Source organism: Hetaerina americana, unplaced genomic scaffold, assembly GCF_022747635.1.
Source record: "Hetaerina americana unplaced genomic scaffold, ioHetAmer1.1.p SCAF_117, whole genome shotgun sequence".
Lineage (NCBI taxonomy): Eukaryota > Metazoa > Arthropoda > Insecta > Odonata > Calopterygidae > Hetaerina > Hetaerina americana.
In genome coordinates, this window is record NW_027286259.1 from 349868 (window position 1) to 371903 (window position 22036).

At 35.9% G+C, this 22036-nt stretch overlaps 2 protein-coding genes across 2 annotated transcripts in view; both read right to left on the reverse strand.

The window, feature by feature from the left end:
• Positions 1-10728, reverse strand: part of LOC139685582 (ubiquitin-protein ligase E3B) — a 45380-nt gene extending 34652 nt beyond the window's left edge. Inside the window, exons 1-4 of the mRNA XM_071582520.1 lie at positions 10616-10728; positions 10168-10372; positions 9898-10044; positions 1581-1941 (exon numbers count right to left, since the gene is read on the reverse strand). Coding sequence (XP_071438621.1) covers positions 1581-1941; positions 9898-10044; positions 10168-10331 — 672 coding nt within the window. The 5' untranslated portion in view covers positions 10332-10372; positions 10616-10728. The remainder of the gene's footprint in view (positions 1-1580; positions 1942-9897; positions 10045-10167; positions 10373-10615) is intronic.
• A 4212-nt stretch (positions 10729-14940) lies between these two features.
• Positions 14941-22036, reverse strand: part of LOC139685583 (protein bric-a-brac 1-like) — a 70295-nt gene continuing 63199 nt past the window's right edge. Inside the window, exon 6 of the mRNA XM_071582521.1 lies at positions 14941-21327. Coding sequence (XP_071438622.1) covers positions 20755-21327 — 573 coding nt within the window. The 3' untranslated portion in view covers positions 14941-20754. The remainder of the gene's footprint in view (positions 21328-22036) is intronic.

Genomic DNA, 22036 nt, shown 5'->3' on the forward strand with positions numbered 1-22036 from the left:
TTAATGATTGCTACCACAACTTTTTGTAGAGAAACCATACATTTATTCACACTTCTTAAAGAGGAGACAGCAGCCCTCCCTCATATGAGTAAAGGTGGAGACATAAATACAGCAACATTATTTTACAACAGCCATGGCCTATGGGATTACATATTGTAGCATTGCCAAGTTGAAAGGCAACAGGGTACCACTTCATTACCATCACAAGGAGCAGCAGCTCTCTAAGTCTTAATTTTGCATGTATTATTGGGTTAAAATGCTAGTCCAGTCCAACATCCAGAACCCCAAATGAGAATTTTTTTACACTGCGAAAAATAAAAATCAGACCAATTTGAAGAAACATGAGATAATATCACCTTACAGCCAAAACATTCAGATACTGTTGATTTTTACGTAAAATTATTCATAATTTATTTATTTATTTATTCAGTATAAGTCCGAAAACAGCACATTTAGGCCTTTACATCGAACTATTAATAACGATAACAATGTCACATTTACAAACACCCAAGCCCTAGATGGAGGGAAACTCACCCAGGCGGGAATCGAACCCGCGACCCTTGGAATGGCAGACGAGGACGTTACCCCGCCGCCACCGGGGCCGGCAAAGCCAAAATAAGCCAAATAATACAACATTTTCAAAATGCCCTGATCGTTGCACACTCAGTTGACCCTACCCAGGGTTAAAACATAAGGGTGATAAACCCTCTTGAGTAATATATTCCAGAGGTGATATTTATACATCCAGGCAGAGCCAACTCTACTCATAAAAAAGAAAGAATTTTCCTTAAGAATTTCTTTAAGAGTTCATTCTATTTTCCTGGATTCACAGAATACCATTCAATGGCAAGCGGCGAAATTTAAAACAACTGAACATAAAAAATATAAAATATGAAAGAGTAAGGCCATTTTAGTAATGGGGATACAAAACTTTGAATACTGTAAGCATTGTTTGCCAGTTTCCCGGAATACTCAATGAAGTCTTTCACCTGGAAGGAATTTGAGGTCTTTGGCTCTCAGCATCGAAGATCAGTGCTGTTTTCTTTACTCTTTAAAACAGTACACAGATATGATGACAATAAACCACGGTGTCTATCACCTTCAGTTTAATTTACATTCACCCTATTGCAGGCTCGGATAATTTCAAACTTTTTAGCTAAATCAAATCTTAATTTCTCAATCACAAGAACTGGCTCATTTATTAACAGCCTTCAAAGAGGCAACGGTGGTTGAAACTTTTAATTTTGTACTTCTTTAATTAATAAATGCCTGCTAAAAGGTAACATTTTTAACTCACAGTTGCCTTATTCTAAGCTAGGCACCATTATAATCTTATGCAAAATTTAATGATGCTTGCAAACATAATGTGCAATGATAAATTTAATGATTAAAACAATTACTATTGGTTCAAAAAACCTAGAAAGAACATAGGAGCCATGGGTACAAATTTTAGCAGGTGCCCTTACAAGCATATCTGTTGAACCTTTCAAGTAAACCTTTAAAAATAAGTATACAGCCAGACTAATATTTTTATTGGTGAATATCTTCACTGAATATCATTTAAATAAGAAAAGACGTACCTTCAAAGTAGCATAAAATCCATTGGCAAACAAGTGTCCCATTATATTTGCACACAGCTGGTTCATCCCAGGCCTAAGGGCAACCATTGCAGCATTGGTAGCTGTTGCACCAATGGAAGAAGGAGTTTGAAAGAGAACCCATGATGCCGTGGATGTAAACGACACCAAGGTGTGCAGCATAAGTAAGGAAGAGCGTGCATCTGCAGAGAGCTCCGGTCGAAGTTTAGACAAGTACTCACAACAACCTGATGTAAGGAGTGTCTTAATGTGTGCAATCCAGGGCTTTGCATGCTCTTTATTAAGCACCACTCCAACATAACTGAAGCGGGCAGAATCAGACTCAAGGCTGAATATAAGGTACCTGATGGAGAAAAGATTCAGAAAAAGGTTCAATTCCAACACTATGAAAATTATCATTTTGGCCAGAAATAGAATATAGATAAATAAATTTCTACTCCAAATGATGCATTTGTTTTAAAGATAATACTCTCCAGATTTGAAGCAGTAAATCAATTATTAATTAGAAGCAGTAAATCAATTATTATTATTATTATTGTTAAGGAAAGCATCTAATTACTTGAAAGACCCCCAGAAAATTATAAGAGACGCATGACTCGCTAATTTATCTTGACACTGTGTTATATTAATAAAAACAATGGTGGTATCATAACTGACCCTACTTAAGTAGCATATCCATTCGATATTTGATTTCTACCATTACCCGACACACCCCAACCACTTCAATGGAGATCATGAAGTTCCAAGTAAGATCAAGCAAGGCAATGCACCTCAATCCTCTCATTGACAAGAATATATATTTGCCACATGCATGTAATTTTCACCTGGAGATAATAGGAAGCTTTGAAACCTGGGTTGTGTGAATAAAAATACTATAGTGGAAGTCACAATTGTTAATTATTATTTCTCTCCGATGATTCTTCAATTTGGACAAGTGTTTGAGTATGTCTACAGTCAAATGCTTATGAATGATTTTGAAAGCAATAACCTTATATCTGGTTATCAGTTAGGATTTCAAAGAGGAAGGTCAACAGAACAAGCTCTCTTCGATCAGTTAGTTATATTATAAAGGAATTAACCTAAAAAACAAAGTACTGGGAATCTACTTTCACTTAAGCAAAGCTTTTGATATGGTATCTCACAAAATACTGCCAACAAAATGTGAGGAGCTCAGCATTAAAGAAGTTGCTCTGAGTTGGCTAAATACAGGGTGCGGCAACATAACTTTCTTTTCTGAGAGCGTTTTGCACTTGAAAAAAGGAATTTATGTTGCCACACCCTGTACATACTTATCTGACTGACAACAGACAGTTTTCTTCTACAAAGATAGGAATATTTTTCTCTTATCTCCACTCCAGGTGACCAAAAGAGTACCTCAAAAGTCGGTGCTAGACCTGATATTTTTTAAAATATTTATCAATGATCTGCCCATTAATTTAATAGTTAAATGCAATAAATGTGTCATGTATGCAGATGATCTGATCATCATGAATTCCTACAATTCTTTGAATAACTTATTGGATTCTAGTGAACTTAGGATAAAAGCAATGCATAATTGGTGTGATATATGCCCCCCCATGGACTACAATCTTGACATGGTAAAAGGGCTTGCGCATTCCGATGACCCCTAGAGCTGTGCCGGTGGGAGTTTTGATAATTGCTCCTGATACGGTCACCCATACCAGATAGGTCAAAGGTCATGAGCCAGAAGAAAGGTAGTCCATGCAGCATCTGTTCCTTAGTGAGGTGGCTGAAAAGGCATCTGACCCCAGTGGGGTGGCCATTAAGTGATGATGTCACGTCAAAAACACAATTGAGAAAGGCAATGGGAAACCACCTCAATTATCATTCCCAAGAATATAATGATGGACAACACAGAGACTATGAGTCCTGCCAACAATGGGACTCAAGCCCAATCAACTGTGTGTTGTGCCTAGTAGAAGGAGAGGCAAGGCTTCTACGGTCATCTCACGAAACCCTCGCAAAGGAAAGCTGACGGCAGCAGGGCAGGACAGACAGAAGAAGAAGATCAAATTAGTTAGAATAGGAACTTAGAATGTAAGGACACTGTTGAGGACAAGATAATTAGAAAATATTAAGTGAGAGATGGAAAGAAGAAATATAGATATTTTAGGTTTATGCGAAGCGAGATGGAAGGATAGTTGGGATTACTGGAGAGATAAATATAGAATAATATACAGCAGCGAGGAAGGGAGCCAAAGAGGAGTTGCCATAGTAATGAATAAAGAGGTAGGAAGAAGCGAATTAAACATAGAACAAGCAATGGATAAAATATCACTGGTAGAAATAAAAGCAGAACCAACGAACTTGGTCATTGTTCAGGTATACATGCCACCAAACATTCATAAGGAGGAAGAAGTCGATAGGATAAACAATCAGTTAGAGGACATAAGCGCGTGTGTTCCTGCAGGGAAACTTTTGATAGTGATGGGGGATTGGAAGGCAACGGGAGGCAAAGGAAGAGATGGTGATGAGGCAGGGAACTACGGTTTAGGCTCAAGGAATGACCGCAGGGAGAAAGCAATTGGGAAACTAGGGTTAGTCATCACCAACACTTGGTTTAGACACCAGAGTGGGCATAGGTATACATGGAAAATGCCAGATGACTCAGAAATGTATCAGTTAGATTATATTATGGTTAGGCACAGATTTAGGAACAGTGTGATCAATTCATACACTTTCCTGGTAACAGATGTGGACTCTGATCAAATTTGATTGTAATGAAGTGCAGCATCTGTTTCAAAAAGTTAAGGTCGGGGTGGTGGGTTAGAAAATAAAATGCAGAAGCATTTACTTGAATGACAGGGAATGAGTATCAGCAAGGGGTTGAGAAAATCATGGATGAGGGAAAAAAGTTGAGTACTATTGAGAATAAATGGAGATGCATAAAAAAATGGATGGCCCCAAAAGAAACTATTTGAACTGTTAAAGGAAAAAGGACAAGGAAATCATGGATCACGGATGAGATGATTAGAAAGATGGATGAGAGAAGGAAATGGAAGAAGGTGAACACAGAGCTGAGCAGATGGAAGTACAAATATTTAAATAATAAGTTGACATGGAAAGTGCGAGGATATGGAAAGTTTACAGAGGAAGGGTGACATTGGTAGGCTGAAGAGCAAGGTTGTATCACTATCAGGAAGTAAGAAGGGAAGATCTGTGCTAACAGTTGGAGATATGTCGGGTAAGATAGTAGTTGAAACAGAAAAGTTCCAAGAGAGATGGAAGAAATATATGGGAAATACTGAATGGTAAAGAACTTAGGCCAACAAGGTTAGACATATAAAGGGAAGGAACATGACGTAGAGGAAGATAGCAGGCATACTCAACGATGTGATAAAAAGGACATTAAGAATGATGAAATCAAATAAGGCCATGGGGGTTGACAACATTCCTGCGGAACTACTATAAGGCTTAGGAAACTGTGGTAGGAAGAGACTGTATGGACTGATTCATAACATATATGAGGAAGTAATCTGGTAAGAAGACTTTGTGAGATCAGTGTCAGTTCCTATTCTGAAAAAGGTCTAGGCTACATCATGTGAGGACTACAGAACAAGAAGTTTGATTTCTTATGCAGCTAAGTGGTTCTCAGGACCATCAACAAAAGGATTGAGAGCAAGGAAAATGATTACTTAGGGGATGATCAGTTTGGGTTTAAGAAGGGGAGAAACATGCGTGATGCCATTGCAGTAATGAGATTATTAATTGAGAGGAATATAGAACACAACCAGGATGTATTTGCCTGTTTTGCAGATTTCGAAAAAGTGTTTGATAGAGTGAATTGGGAAAAACTAATGAGTATATTGCAGAAAATAGGAATAGGTTGGAGGGACAGGAGGCTAATCCGCAACCTTCGCAAGTCTCAGACTGCTCAGGTGTGAGTGGGGAACGGGGAGTCTGAATGGGCAATGTTAGGAAGAGGTGTAAGCCAGGGTTGCCCATTATCACCGTTGCTCTTCAACCTATATGTAGACGAAATGATTAAAGAGGCATGGGAAGACCTGGAGATAGGAATGAAAATGGGTGGGGAATTCGTAAAATCAGTTAGGTTTGCTGATGACCAAGCTTTAGTTTGTCAGTCAGCCAAGGGGCTGCAAGCATTGCTGAGTGAATTGGAAATTCAGTGCGACAGGTATGGGATGAGAATCAATATTAATAAAACAAAGGTTATGCGATTTTCTAGAAAGAAAAAGGCTAAGCTAAACATTAAAATAGAAGGGCAAAAGCTAGAGCAGGTAGAACAGTTTACGTATCTCGGAAGTGTTTTGGACCAACACGGTCAAAGTAGTAAGGACGTAAGGAGAAGAATTGCGCTAGGCAAAGAGGCTTTCACAAGGAGGAGGCAGTTGATGAGAGGGACGTTAAAAAGGATATTAAGAAAAGACTCGTAAAAACTTTAATATGGAGCGTAGCTATGTACGGTGCAAAAACGTGGTCATTGAAGCAGGGGGATAGACATAGATTGGAGGCTTTTGAAATGTGGGTTTGGAGAAGAATGGAGAAGATGACATGGACTGAAAGGAAAACCAATGAGGAAGTACTAGGAATGGTGGGTGAGGAGAGGGGTTTGTTAGGAGCAATCCCAAGGAGGCAGGAAAAACGGATGAAGGGTGTACTGATCGGCAGTGGGATGTTGAAGACTCTAATAGAGGGGAGAATGTTAGGCAAACGAGGAAAGGGCAGGAACTATATAGGGATGTTGGACGGGATGAAGGGAAGAAGGAAGTACACAGAGATGAAGAAGGACTTGATGGAGAGTAGGTTCCTGGATTGTATTTTGCCAGGAGTCACAAAATATTTATTTGGTAGTTGAGTCCATCCAAAAGCTACCTTAACCAGTAGATTACTTAAAAATAATAATTGATGGTATGGTCCTTAACAATGGTAAAACACAAATTATTTAGTTTTCTCTGAGGCAGGGAGTAACTAACAATTTTGACTCTCAAAGCAAGATGTGCAATATCATGGTTGTAGAATTCAAAAATGTTTAGCATTATATGGCCCACCCTTATCCTAAATAGGAAGATCATATCTCTCAGATATCTGAGAAAATTAATACAGTTAACCACCAGATATCAATTTAAAAACATATTGTAAGTTTAGACAGCTTGTTTCACTCTGTAACTTCTTATGTAATTGTAATCAGGGAAACACACAAAATCAAGAATTTTTAGTTCAGAATAAAATAATAAGACTCAAAAGTAATTAACCATAACATGCCCATTACCAACCTCTTTTTAAATATTTCAGAATATTAACTGTAAGTTGAGTTTTGTGCAGTGACTTATGATATCATAAACAAGAATAATTTTCAAATGAATAATAGTAATCACTGCCATCATACCAGAAGATGTTAAGATATACATGTGAAAAAATCAAACCTGTCTATGGTAGCCCCGTCACCACAACATCATTGTGCACAAAATTGTTCAACAATATTGCTAAAAATTTGAAAAATGAGACAAGAATTTCACTATTCAAGACAAATTTATTTGCATATCTGAATGTTGGGTGGGGAGTGGGTTGCGGTAGTCCAGTGGGTAGAGCATTGGATTGCTGACCGGAGGGTCCCGGGTTCGATTCCAGGGCAAGGCACTCTGGGCACCTGCAGATCTACCCAAGCTTAAGTGATTTTTCAGGTACCAGGTCTTCCTGGGAAACCATAACCGGCACAGGGAAAGGAACTGGCCCCCCTACCCTGATGCGCGAATATTCACACGCTGTGTAGGCTTAGTACTGGGTGATCTCTACCATCACCTACTAAACCGACCTTTGGGTTGATTACTGTGTTTATGGTTTTATCTGGTTGTTGAGTGTTTTATATAGAATATATAGCATATAGGTTGTGAGTGGGTTATATATAGTGCGCATAAAAATACGTCCATATTGGATGTGTAGTGTGCAGAAAAATACTTCTATGCTGGATTTTTGTTCAATTTTCATTACATAACGTGCATCGTCATTTTTTCAATCATCTGAACATTTTTGCATAGCTAACGTTTTCAGAGTTGTTCTGTAGCCTGACAAGTTTGATGCAACAATTTCAGGGGGTAAAAATCATTCGCCTTGATTGGGATTCAAACCCAGATCCCCTCAATATCCGGTCGAGTGCTTCAGCCAGTTTAGCTATCGAGGTGTTCTCTTAAACTCTGACCCCAACAAGTTTGGTTTTATTCCATCTATATGAACAGGAATAAACTTTTCAACAAAAATGTTCTCCAAATTCACATTGGTTCACAGCGATACCAAATTAATGTGATTACTTTGGATATAGAACAGTATCTTGTGGCATGTAATTAGACACAAGAAGAATTCCATATTGGCAAATTAAATGTAAAAATATAAAACTTAACAAATATGCTTAACAAATGCTTAACAAAAAAAATTTCACAGGGTATTGAATGAACCCATTGAAAACTCTGTTGAAAACAGAGCTAAGGAAGATGCACAGGCAATGGCAAAAATTAATTGAACCAAAGGATAAAGAGAGTTCTGATGAAGAAGTTGGTAAATAAATACCTGTGCATAAACAGAGCTAAAAATGTTCTCTGCAAAACTGCTAAACTTGTAAGAGCTAGTGCTCTTAGATGGCAAATTGTGGTTAGGGAATGACTCGATGTAGAAGAAGAATGAGACTCAGTAAAAACATTTTTTCAATCTTGAAAATTTTAAAATTATATAGCCGAAAACAAAATCTCGCCACAATTAGAGGAAATTCTGATATGCGCTCAGCAATATTTTGGACACTTGCAGAATCAGTATGATCTCTTGAATCATCACATGCACTAGCGGTGAACACTATACCTCTTCCTCATATTCATGATTGCAAGCAATGAGTGTGAGGCAAAGGGGAACTGAAAGATTTGTCATTACAATAACTCATAATGAAAAAAGTTATGAATAATATATAAAACCCAAGAATATAAATATATATTTAAACTAATATTATTATGAACAACATTTATAATACATAATGATCCTCCAACATCTTCCTGACTTTTAATTAAATTATTGCCGAAGCAGAATAATTTATGTCATCTCACTGAAGTGATTTTGTTTCCTGTTTACCATAGTCCCTGCCTTTTGTACTTGAATAAACATGCATGTTAGGTAATCTAGAGCAATCAGTGAAGTCTTAATTTATCTCCCACCTTCGATGTCATCAAAACTTAAAACCATATAAAACACTAATTATCTTCCAATCAACATACACTTCCTATAAAATAATAAATTAATCTTTCTGTGATTGTGATACAATGACAACATTTATCAGTAACAACTTATAATCAAGGATAATGCTAATAAAATGGGTATGACTTTTTAAATAAATGAATTATAATTAGAAAACAGAGCCATCAACACCACCAAGGGCAAGCATGAATTTATGTACGGTTGGATTACAGCCAGTGAAAACATCATAACTGTTAAATTGAATTCAAAATAAGCAAAAATTTAAACATAGATTCCAATAGTTGAGCAAATAACATTTTTTCACACAAATTACATAGACATTCACTCCACACAACTAATCCACAAACAGTGCAGCTAGATGCATCATAAATATACAAGAGATATTCATTTGTTCCCGGCTCAACTTTGCGGAAATTCATGTTTATTAAATGAAGAATACAATGCATCTTTCCACTGTCCTTCTAAGGACAGTGGAAAGCTACATTGTATTCTTCATTTAATTACACAAGAGATCGGTCAAATGCAATAAACCTTAATTACAATGCTTCTCATAACAAATCTTTACTAATGGCTGATGTTATAAGCTAGAAGGACAAGGTTTCTATAAGCAATAAAGAAGAGAGAACAGGAATTGTGGTGTGAAGACACTCCACAAAAAATGTAAAAAGGAATGTTAGTAATAAAAATACTTTCACCTTAAGCATGAGCAACATGCAGCTTATCTACTGAAGTAATACAGATGTCTAAATCAGCCTTCATCTTTCGAAAACTATAGCTTTGTCCATTCAGACTTAAAAGGATTCACTTCTTTGATTCCCATTTTTTCTATGAATTAATTCAACCATTATGGAATTTTTTATTTTCCTACAATTTATTTTCAAACAGCATCTATCTAGAACCACCTAATCAATGAAGTCTGAGAGTTGGTTCTGATAAGAAATTACTTTACCTTTTCCATAACTCTTTTGATGCATGAGTCAAAATTATTGCATACAGCTGCGAGACCAGGCATTTAATTATGCCAGAATATTTAATAGTAAATAAATATACTTAAAAACTATAATCCATTTAATGGTAATTTTACCTGCACAGCTTTTCGAAGCGAACTTTATCCCTGACTTTTTTCCATACAAGAAAAAACTTGAGAGTAGTTCGATATACAAGTAGTGCTGGTTTCAAAGAAGCGACTTTATCATCTCCAATGTCAGAGAAAAGTTCATCAAACTGTTCCCTGTAGCGAAGTAGAAGTGCAATTAGTAGTAAAAATGATGAGGAAGAGAAACATAATTGCGAATCCCAAATAAAATTTAATTTTATATAAATTCATATAAAAAATGAAATACTTTGTACATACAATATCTTTTTGGTAAATCGGATACGATCCAACCAACCACGAATATGTGCTTGGATACAAGTAGCAGCAGTTTCCCTCTTTTTCTCCAATGCCCTTTCTTCTCTGGCTGCTTTCGTCTGCTCTAGAAAACTTCCTTTGGATGATTCAGGTATTTTGTTGAACATTTTTCTCAAGCATTAACTGCCCAAGAACGATTATGCAACTCCTAAAATTAATTTAAATTATTTGGGAAACGTCAGAGAAAAACCATATCGTCAACATAGGGTATTTATCCTCCCCTTTAAACTATGTATATAAGAAACATTTCCCGTTACATGCATGTATATGCCATACATTTTAATGACAGAAAGGGGTGTTTGTGAATGAGAAACATCTAATGTTCACCATGCAAGAAAAATTAGCCAATGTTCAATCAAAGAGAGTGGCAATTAAAATAATACATACTTACATTGAGAGAGAATTTTATTCCTTTCATTGCGGCATTCAAATTGCTTAAGCGCTTCTAGGCACGCTGTAAAGCATAACCACAACATTTGGGAATTGATAGATTTGACATTTGTTACATTTGTTTGAGTGGGCTATGCGACAGTCGTTTATCTCTTGGTGGTTTTTCGCCAGTGTAAGTTCAAAAGATTAGGCGGAGAAGTCGTCCGCCATTTTACGTCCAAAACAGCTGTTTAAACATGTTTCTGTTGATCTATTTCAGTATGTCATATAAAAATGGAAATGCATACCTTGGTTATTGATTGATGATTTTCTGAGCGGAAGGTCAGTCCAGTGAGGGGCTAAATGCATTAATTTTAGCGTTAAGAGAGCTTGTTGCAGGATAGTGTTACTCGTCCTGGTAGCTGTAATGCCGCAGTAATTGGAAATGGGTCCACCCCCATTATTTTAGTACTCTCTTATGAGCTTTAAAGATGGATTTAGGAAATGAGTTAGAGATCAGAAACATCAATTCAATGGTATCAGGCGTTGTGAAATCTTAAGGTATTAGATAAAAATGTTGATTTCACCTAGCTTTATTACGACCGGTTTTGTCACCTATGTGACATATTAAGGTGACAGAGGAGAACTAATGAAAAATATAGCGAGTTAAATGTATTAATTATGTTGATGTTATTGCGAAGGGATGAATAAAGAAACATTCCTGCAAGATAGCACTAGATAAAAAAGATGGGGGATTTGTGTGCGGTATTGGAATTGGAGATCTGTGAAGGCGATTGGGATACAGTTAGAGCTAAGGAAGAGAGATAAGCCTGAGATGAGGGTACGGCTTAGGAGCAAGAAATCACATTGGCGAGATATGAATAAAGCTTTTAGAAAACTAACACCTATTACAAACATAATCACAGACTGTGCACCGAAAAATACCGGGAAATCCGAGGAAATACTAATTGGAGTTTCATGTGGATAGCTTCCATTCAAAAAACAGCGCAATAATTTCGCACAGATTCCAAGGGGCAAAGAAGAACGAGTGGATTCGTATCTGACCGTATTTTACCTGCACCCGAGTCGGGTGCGGTGAATCAGTCTGGACCGAATTGAAAGTATTCCTTGACCTCTAGGTCGATGTAAAAACACGATTTTAGGAATTGTGGAATTTGGAAGAATTAGAAACTCCTTATGCACCATGTTCATATTAATAATACGTTAAGATACATTTTTAATTAAAAAAATTCCTCACGAAAAACCTTTTATCGCGCGTCAAAGGCAAAATATCGACGGGATTTGTGAGAAAAGGAGTGCTTGTAGTTTCTCCGTATCTATTGAAATAGTGCATTGGGATGGCCCCATTGAAACTTTTTTCCGAAATTCTCTTTAGGAGATTCATTTCTCGTTAATACTTAACCTCTGCCTTGCCCAGCTAAATTCCTTAGATGTCATCAAAACTCTCCTGTGGCACTGCAACTGTAGTGTAGCACACAATTTAGGAACTAGATATTTAGTATTACATTCTTGCAGATTAATATCTGCATTTTGTGTAGTCATAACTTCTTTTGGTGCTAGCAATTTAAGGTTTTCAAATTAATTCCTTTCATTTTTTACCAAATCCCCTTCAGACTTGGTCGCTATTAATTTTCTTATTTAGTTGGTGTACATTTTTTCATTGACTGTTGCTGTCGTGGGACAGCTGAAGTCTGAATTTGCCTCTTGTGTTATAAATTTTGAAGGCAGTTCTGGATATTCCATCTGCACTTCAAATCAAGCAGCAAAGAGGTATGATCATTCTTCTGGCTAATGCCACTTCCTAATACTCATCCTTGCTATTTGTCAAAACCTCTTGCTATGGTAAATTTCCAAATCTTGCTTTCGAAGTATTCTTACTTTGCTCATTACTGCTATGTCACCAGGTAATGAAAGTAGTCCACTTTGCGTATATTGTTCAGTAAACCACTTTTCTTCCAGCTTGCAACTCATAGGTATTCCTTTTGGTAGCAAAGTAGAATTTTTCGATTTATAGCCGTCCATAAGATACTTGTTTCTACCCCTCCCTATGGATTAAAACCTTAACATGGTGGAAGGGCTTGTGCATTCTGATGACCCCAAGAGCTGTTCTGGTGGAAGTAATGATAATAGCTCTTGGTAGGGTCACCCATGCCAGATAGTTCAAATGGTAGGAGCCAAACGAGAGGTAGTTCAAGCAGTGTCTGTTCCTCAGTGAGGTGGCTGCAAATATATCTGACCCCAGTGAGGTGGCCATCGAATGATGGTGTCACATTAAAATAACAACGGAATGGAAAGACAACAGAAAAACACCTCAAATTTAATCCCAAGGTTTCTGTGATGAGAGTCGTAGAAATACACTAATAGAAAGGAACATAGAATAGGAGGATGATACCTATTTCCTGAAATATATTAAATCATACCATCCAGTTCATTCTATCAGAAGCTATCTCGAAATCTACTCAGTAAACAAATATATCCTGATTGCATTCTATGTTCTTTTCTATTAGTGACCTCATTACTGCTACGGCATCACACGTGCTTCTTCCTTTCCTGTGCCCAAACTGATCATCTCAAGCTGCATGTGGAATCAGTTTATTGTTTAGTAGTCCTCACATTTTACTGCCATTTCCTTTTTTGGGAAAGGAACATGCACTGGTCTGATGAGGACTCTGTCCAATTCCTCCCTCATAAATGCTATGAATTAGGACATAAAACCTCTTCCTCCCATCTTTTCTTAAAATTTTCAGTGGTTCCCCGGGAATGTCATATATTCCCACGGCCTTAATTTATTCCAATTACCTTAATTATAATTCTATCTCAGCATCCAGTAAGCCTGGATCTAAGCTATCCTTGCCTATGTCATAATATTTCCCTATGTCTAGTCTTGTGGGCCTAATTTCTTTAACATACATTTCCTCTATATATTCATTCCATTTCTCTTGGATCTTTTCTGGTTCAATTAATATTTTTCCTGACTTATCTTTGATTGTTTGCAACAATTTTCCCTACTTACTTCCTGATGTCCCATATTGTCACATTGCACCTTCCACCACACTTCTTTTGTTACCATCTTATTATATTATTTAGCTCTTTGTACTTCCTTCTTCCTAACGCTGTATTTACATTCTTCCATTTTCTTCTTTTATCTATCTTTCTAATCATCTAACCTGTAATCTGTGGTTTCCTTTTCCTATCAACAGTTCTCATAGTTTCGCTTGCCATGTGAGTTGCTTAAAATTTAGAGTTATTCTAGGTTATTAGAAGATTTAGCACACCTCTAATTTAAGAAATGCTAATAGAGATAGCATGCATTGTTAAAGGAAGGCAAAATATAACTTACATCATTGAATCTGGATGTTGAAAAGAACATTGTATTTTATTGGTCCATGGATATCTAATCATAACCAGAATCTATTCATCCATGCCATGGTGATATTCATGTGGATGTCTTCAAACAGAACAATGACATAAACAAGATAGCGATCGAGTAAAGAATGGACAATTATATATTTAAAATGCAATAGCTTCAAAGTACAGCTTGAAATGGTCATACATAGAGTGCAGTGGTTGGTGCTTCCTGAGTTTGCCTTGCCTGACCTCTTGTTGAAAAATTTGATTGCCAAGTTGCCAGATTGATAGTAGGTCTTAGATGGCCTACACTGTTTTATATCAAGACAGTTTCTTGATCTTGTGCACTGATGTTCGGTTGGGAATAGATTGAGAAAAGTTTAATATGCATGACACTGTATGGAAAAACAGGTCGTAGATAGTTAAAATTTTCAGGTTTTTTTTAAAACATCTGCAACATTCACAGGGCTCAAATTACTTAGAATCTTCATCCTCAAAGTCTAAGACCATAGGTAAGTATGCTCTGCAAAAAAGCATAGCAGGCTACTCTCGTCTAGTCTATACTCACTCATGCTTTAATTCTCCTTATCAAGTGTAAAGTACTAGAAAGATTTATACCGATATGGTAAATATGTGAATTCCCATTTAGCATCCCATTAATATTAAAACCTAATTGCTTTCAGGATCATTTTTTTCATTGATGCTCATTTTCATTGACAGCGTATAAGATTTGTGTTCTTATTTCATTTAGGAAGAGATGGCTGGCTGTAAACCAGTATTTTGCTTTTGTTTGTGAGTGTGTTGCATCTAGGAGTGCATTACCCTCTTCTTTATAATCCAGCCAAAACTGGCCACATCACTCTTCATCTGGTGCAAACTTTAGATGCATTCGTGCTTCACCCTCTGGATACTGGGATAACAAACCCTATTGATTAATCAATACTTGAAATGAAAATGGCTTTTTTCAACTTTTATAACTATTTATTGAATACACAAGTACATAATGACATCAGCAAACTTAAAGGATCACATTGTGTTACACTTAGGCTGATCGAGGAAGGAAGAGTTAAAACAACATGCAAACAGCTGCTCAAAATAAATCCAGGTCAGGCATGTGGTATGTTTGTGAAGCCTTTCTTTTCTTGCAAAAAACACCATCCAATGCCACCATAACTTTCAGTTCCAGCTAACAACGAAACAGAACTTCATGCTTAGCATATAGCACCTCATCATTTAATAATGTTCACATATTATAATCAATTACTATAAGTAGATGACTTAAGTCTTTTCCAAAATTTTCACTTTTGCCAAATGTATGCCCACAGTAAAATTTACAGTTTTATATTTTGGTGGGATGTTGAATAGCCAATAATTCAGACTAAAAGTTCACCTTCATGGATGAGTTGTAAATAATGTAACCACTTCACCCTCTTGAATTAACCTCCTTGAAATACAGAAATATTATTAATAGGTAAGAACTCTTTCCATCAAAAGCACATTTAAATAAATGCGTCCAGGGGGTGATAACTAACTTTTCACATGATTATCTTTTGGTGTGAAAATGCACAACAATATTTCTCAGTAGTAACAGGACCAACAACTAATGCTTTAAAAGCTGACATTTACTAGCAACAATTGCTAAGTCCACTAAACCTTATGGAATCAACAGTGCAAATGGGATGATGATATAAATTATCTTTGGCACTTAAAATACCACTAAATTTTGTTGTAAATGCATATGCTAATGTTAATTACTCATAAAAAAGGTTGATTAAATATGTATCATTAACCCTCCATACTCAAATGGAAATACATATATTCAGCAGGGAGAGACAAACAATGCTTTAGGATTCTCACAATTCAGACCTCACACACTCCTCATAATTGGAGAGGGGATGCCAGTAGATCTCAATTCAGGAATACAGAATAACATATAACTGAAAAAGGAGTTATTTCATCCTTGTATTAAAATTAGAAGGCTTGATCATTTATAAACTATTATTCTATATATTTGCGCATAACCAAACACAGACATCATTGTTCTCATTTAAACAATGGTGCAAGTTCCTTACAGTTTATATATTGGTTACATTTTTGGATTTGGAGGAATGTTTCTACAGCTGGAAATGGCAAAGGAACAACTTTCTATGATCAACATGTAAAAAAATCAAGTATTCAATTTTGAAGCAAACTGTACATAAAGAAAGAGACGTCTCTTCTTTCATGGTCCTAATATCAGAAATGCTTGAATCAAAATCAACTTGAATGTTATTTCCTTAAACATTTTAAAAGGATAATTGACACACAATAAATATGCTTAGGGGGTCTATATAGCCCATGGGTAAGTGCCCACAAAAATGTTAAAGAAAGAGATGAGTGGTTTGGGCAAAAATATTATGAAATAAATGCACTATAAATAGTTAAAAGTAAATCATTCAAAACTAATGATTGCAGGAAATATCAAAATACATGGCCAAGTGCCCATTGTATGATGGTCATGCAATTAGTGATTGTCCAGTGATTATTATGACATGCTAACACTGTACATAAACTTAATTCCAACTATGGTCTCCTGCGTGAAGTTTTAATGTCATTATGATTACAGAAGCAATTAACAGGACAACATACCTTTAGATTAGGAAATAACCTTGTTCATAGCAGCAATACAATATCTATTAGGCATTACCAGTAACATACTTCTTCTCAATCATGGATAAATCTACTTGTGATATCTGTTTCAATTGAGAGCTATTAATTCTATCATTTCATTAGAAATTATTCTGGTACTTGAAAGAAAGAATAGGTACTTAAATGGATACTGTACAAGCTGGATAACCAGACCAGAGTTTTTTTTTATGATTAAACATCAATACACTTCAACATAGTGTGATGATATAATTCTTCATGTAAGTATGCAAACTGACATTCTGTGAGCTTAAAGCATGCCTTCAATTACATAGACAACTCAGTTAAACACAATACAGATAAAACTTCCTTTTCATTTAAGGAATTTTTAACTTATTTTTAAAGTTGACTATAACACAACAGGCAGTTTCATGTTCATGAAGAATCAATTAGCCCCTGCAAACGGTATGCTAGCACATAAGTTTTAGCTAAAATGGAACCTCACTAGAGAATTAATGCTTGATTTATGTCACAAAATTCCAAATTATTAACTGAATTGAAAAATGCCTTGAATTTGTAACTCATTCTTAGAAAGTTAAAATAAACATAAATGCAAAAAAGTGTAAGTATCATAGAATAGCATCATGAATTGGGGTTTCGCCATAATCGCGCATACCTAATATTTCCACTGACAGACCACATTACCTCCTCAGTCGACTGAATATGAGCATTATGTGAGAGGCTGTACCTATATTTCCAAGATTCAAATTGTTCTGGAAGATGAATATTTTTAACTTTCTTAGGGATTCCATCAAGAAACTACTTCAAAAGATTATGAAAACAGTATTTTAAAAGCACTAGTAACAAAAAATCCACATTTGCAACTGTACAATCACATGTTGGTTTTACATGGAACAGCTAAAACTAACAATTACACATATTTTTATTGCATTATTATACTAGTGTAATACTTTTCTGCACTACATGTATAACAATATTGGGTTACCAAGTTTTACGCAGACCTCCCATAACCTATAATGATAGTTTGTTAATCTACAGATATGAAAACGTGCCATTTAGGGTAATACCTGTCACCAAAATGAAGTTTAAATGTTTTGTTGTTCAATCTGTTTACTAAAGTCAATAATTAATGAAATTTTTTTTGACATTTTGATCACTTTATGTGGTCAGAAAATGGAAGGCACTTCACTACTTTTTTGAACACATGCAAGCCAAGAGTTTTGATGATAATGGACATCCATTTCCATGAAATTTTTCTGGTTTTTATTTAGCAGTAGTACAACCTATTCCTGAAAACATTCACATGATAGGCACAAGTTGATGAATGCTATATAAACTGCTTTGTGTCCACTAGGCATACAAATTTTATGCAAAAATTCATTTATCAAGAATATGGCTGTCTACAAATTCACTGTATTATGATTTTTGTCACTATTTCATTTTTTAACTGATGAAGTAAGCAAAGAAATTTCAAGGCCACTTTTTAAAATTTACTTGTTATCACTTAATCTTTTGTTTTGACATTTATTTTTTTAAATTCAATCTTGGCATACCCCAATGGCAGGAAGGCATTAATTCATCCTAATATTAACAATACTTTACTATGAATATAAATTTTGTACACTTTCAAAATGAACAAATCACAAAAATAAGTATTGGATTTTTTGTTCCTCACACAAGTTCAAGCTAAAACTGACTAGACTATACTGGCATTTACAGGGGCATAATAAGTCTGATACATTTGGCAAAGTGTAAACGGAGAATGTTACACATCAATGATTACTAAACAACAATTGACACTCACTAACTTGTATTGATTATAGTGATTAGAGGAATTCATGGCAAAATTGGCTATCTTGGTCTTTCCCATTCGGCATTGTATAATTCCATGGTCTTTTCTTATACTTCATATTGACACACATTTACTATCAACTTTCAGGTAGGTATCCAGTATGCTGCAAAAACTCACTTGACATCTCATGCACATATACACACAGCACAAACACACATATGCAGTTTCTAATCAATATCTCATGCCTATTCAGCAAGTGATTTAATCAGCATCTCTGTCAAAACACAGTAAACTACTGTGCCTCCCCACAGAAAAGGCTTCATGAAACTCCACTCACTATTGGACAAAATATATATCTTTTAAGTATTAGATATTTATATATTTCATATAAATCTTCCCAACTTTTAATATGATCTTTCTCTCACTTGGTGAGCATGCATCCTTTGGATTTTTAAAATCTACATATAGAATCACAATTTCATTCTTTTCTTAACTTTCTTTTGTAAAAATATGCAAGCAACACACACATTCATACTTTTGTGACCCACCTCATATATAGTGTTCTTAAATCTCTTTTTTTATCAAGTACTTTATCACTTAAAATCAAGAGGAAAATTCAAATGGACTAAAGGTTTCTAATGATAACTTTGAAATACACATTACTCCAGATGATTTTAACAGCTATGATAGGAAAAGACAGCACCAAAATTATTATGAAAATGTTTGAAGGTACGAATCTTGTCACAGAATTACTGATTAGGTTGTATTTAATTATTTTTTTAATTGGCAAAAGCAAAATTGAAGTGCTAACTACTACATCATCATAGGTTATAATTTAGTTAGTTCTTTACACCCACTGAATTGTTGTACACACCTTACAAGATATTTACCTATATATTTGTGAAGGAAATGGACAATACTTGATAAAATGACAGCAAACTATTTCTCAAATCATATTTCCTCATGAGCCTCCAAAGAAGTGTGTGTTCTGATACATGTTGTACTTGATACATGGAAGCCACAAGTATGAGTTCTTGAAAAAAAGGTGATTTACAATAGAGTTAAGTAGGTAGTTTATATGATCATTCTAATCATTTATATCCATGGGCTTTATGCTCACCAAAAATGCAAGGAGCAAAATCAGCCAACGCCCTCCCTCAATCACAATTGAACAAGTCACCAAGTCCTAATTGATATTAATGATTTTTTCAAGTTGATAACTAAGATGAAATTCCTTGTATTGAAATGCCTTTAGACAAAAATCCTGAACTCACATTCCGAGTTTTTCAGGTCAAACATAACATAGCACTTTTCTCCATTCTTGATTAATGGAAAATCTTGACTAAAATGATTAGACAACTATTCTTAGCAGTAAAAAATGTAGAGCGTTGCACTTAAACGGTGCTTTCTTTCCAATTATGTTGCAAGATAGAAATAATCTCAACTCACTGTCAGATTCATTTTGAGAAAATCATAAATAATCAAACAACTTTGCTACAAACTCAAAAAAATACTTATAATATACAATGAAAATTCAAATAAAAATTATATGACAGCTCATACATCACAATTAAGTGGAATCAATCAGTTCAGTTTTGGGATAAACAACAATGTTAAAGAGCTCTGGATGATTTCCAGCATCATATACTGCTTTGTAGATTATATATGAAATACAATGTGAGATTTAAAAACAAAGCCAAATAGCTGTGATTAATAAGCTATTTCAGCAAATGTTTTAGGTGCATATGTAAGTTCTACACAACAGTAATTATAATCCATTGCACATGGAAAACATTTGTTAGTTCAAAGCAAAATGTTACATATCATTTTTTCCTTCAAATAAGGAATGGCTTACATTGTGAAAACACTTAAGCATTTTTTTAACCACCAGTACTTACAATTTAGGAAAGGGCAAAATTAAACAGTATTGCACCTGCATGCTATGGTCCTATTTCTGTAATGTTTTCTACTTCTTAAATACTTGCCAGTATTTCAAACTTGAAAAGTAGACAAATTTAAAAGGCTTTACTAGGCTGAAACAGACATACACTATGATATATCACACTGAAATAGCCCATCATATATTTCTTTTTTTTCTTACTTTTTCAAAAAGATTTTCTGGCAAATTCATATGCATTTCCTATAGTTCATTTTCTTATATATATATATTTATTTATGTATAAACTGTGAACCACACTGAGAAAAACAAAACAATCAACTCAAAATGCTGGTCTGGGCCTTTGCCAGTCTGACGGCGGGGAAACGGGAGGCCAGCCAATCATCCACCGCCCATCTGAGGGGAATGGGTATCCAGGGCTGCCTCGAGCCATTGGATTACATTCCCCACCATCATCTCACTCATTATGGCCCTCAGCAGCCAACTGCTCCATCTTCACCTGAACTGGCTGTAACTCGGGGGGAGGTTCCCTAGACATCACCCTATCATCGACACCTACCCCACTGCCTCCACTACCATGCTGCTGTAGGGGGCTCTTAACTATCTCATCGATATCCTCCTGGAAGAGATTCTCTGGACGCGGTGTGGCGTATGTTGCTCCTGGTTTGTACGTCATCCCACTCACTCCTATGGCTCCAATGCCTCCAATGCTATTTCCAACAAGACCTCCTAGGCCACTGCCAAGACTTCCAAGGCTATTGGCCAGTGCTGCCATGCCCGCAGTGGGATCAGGTTGCTGCTGCTGTTGGGGTGGTGGAGAAGCTTGTGGGGCCACTGGAGGTGGAGGTGGAGGGGGAAGGGCCTGAGGGCCCATTGCAGATGCACACAGTTGCTGCCGGAGGCCCTGGGCAACTGCTGCAACGGCCGCTGCGGCTGCCACTGACAGCGTGCCCGGCTCTGGTCCATTGGAAGAAGGTACATTTGGAGGAGGAGGTGGGTAGTTCTGTGGAGAGGGAGGAGGAATAGGTTCCTTTTTAAAAGAAAAGGAAAAAAGAAGGAAGGTAATATTAGAACATGATTCAAGACGTGAGACATTTTTTGGCAGGCAATATGAAAAAGATGACAAGCATAACATGGCAACAGAATGCATCAAATGGTTTAGTAGTATTACATCTATGAATATGATTGGCAACTGAAAATACCCATCTAATGAGACTTTTCAAGAGGAATACTTCGTTAAAACCATGAGTTCAGCATAAATTCTAGAAATAAGACATCAGGAATGACTAAAGCCCAATTTTAACAGTTCTTTCCTTTGATGTTGAAGAGTTCTTTCATGCTCAATTCTACCAAACTTCAATGCAAATAACTGTAATGTGTGCATAGATAATTTTTTAATACAAGCAATTGAGCTCTATGACCTCATAAATTAATAAAATAAAATGAAAAATCCTATGGCTGTAATAATTTCTTATCGCTATAGGAGTTTTCATTTTATTTTATTAATTTTTTAAAGTCAATAATATTTTTGGTATATGGCTCCACTCATGGTCATTAGTCTAAATGTACTACAATGATAGTGACATGCTTTGACCACATAGTTACCTCCAAACCAAGTCATCAGAAGCCTGAGGGGTGAAGCACAGTAAAAACTTATCCTTCATATAGCTAACACTAAATGGACATGAACACTCATTTAGCTGAAGGCTGAGTGAAAATTATTTCAGTGGATGTAGTAC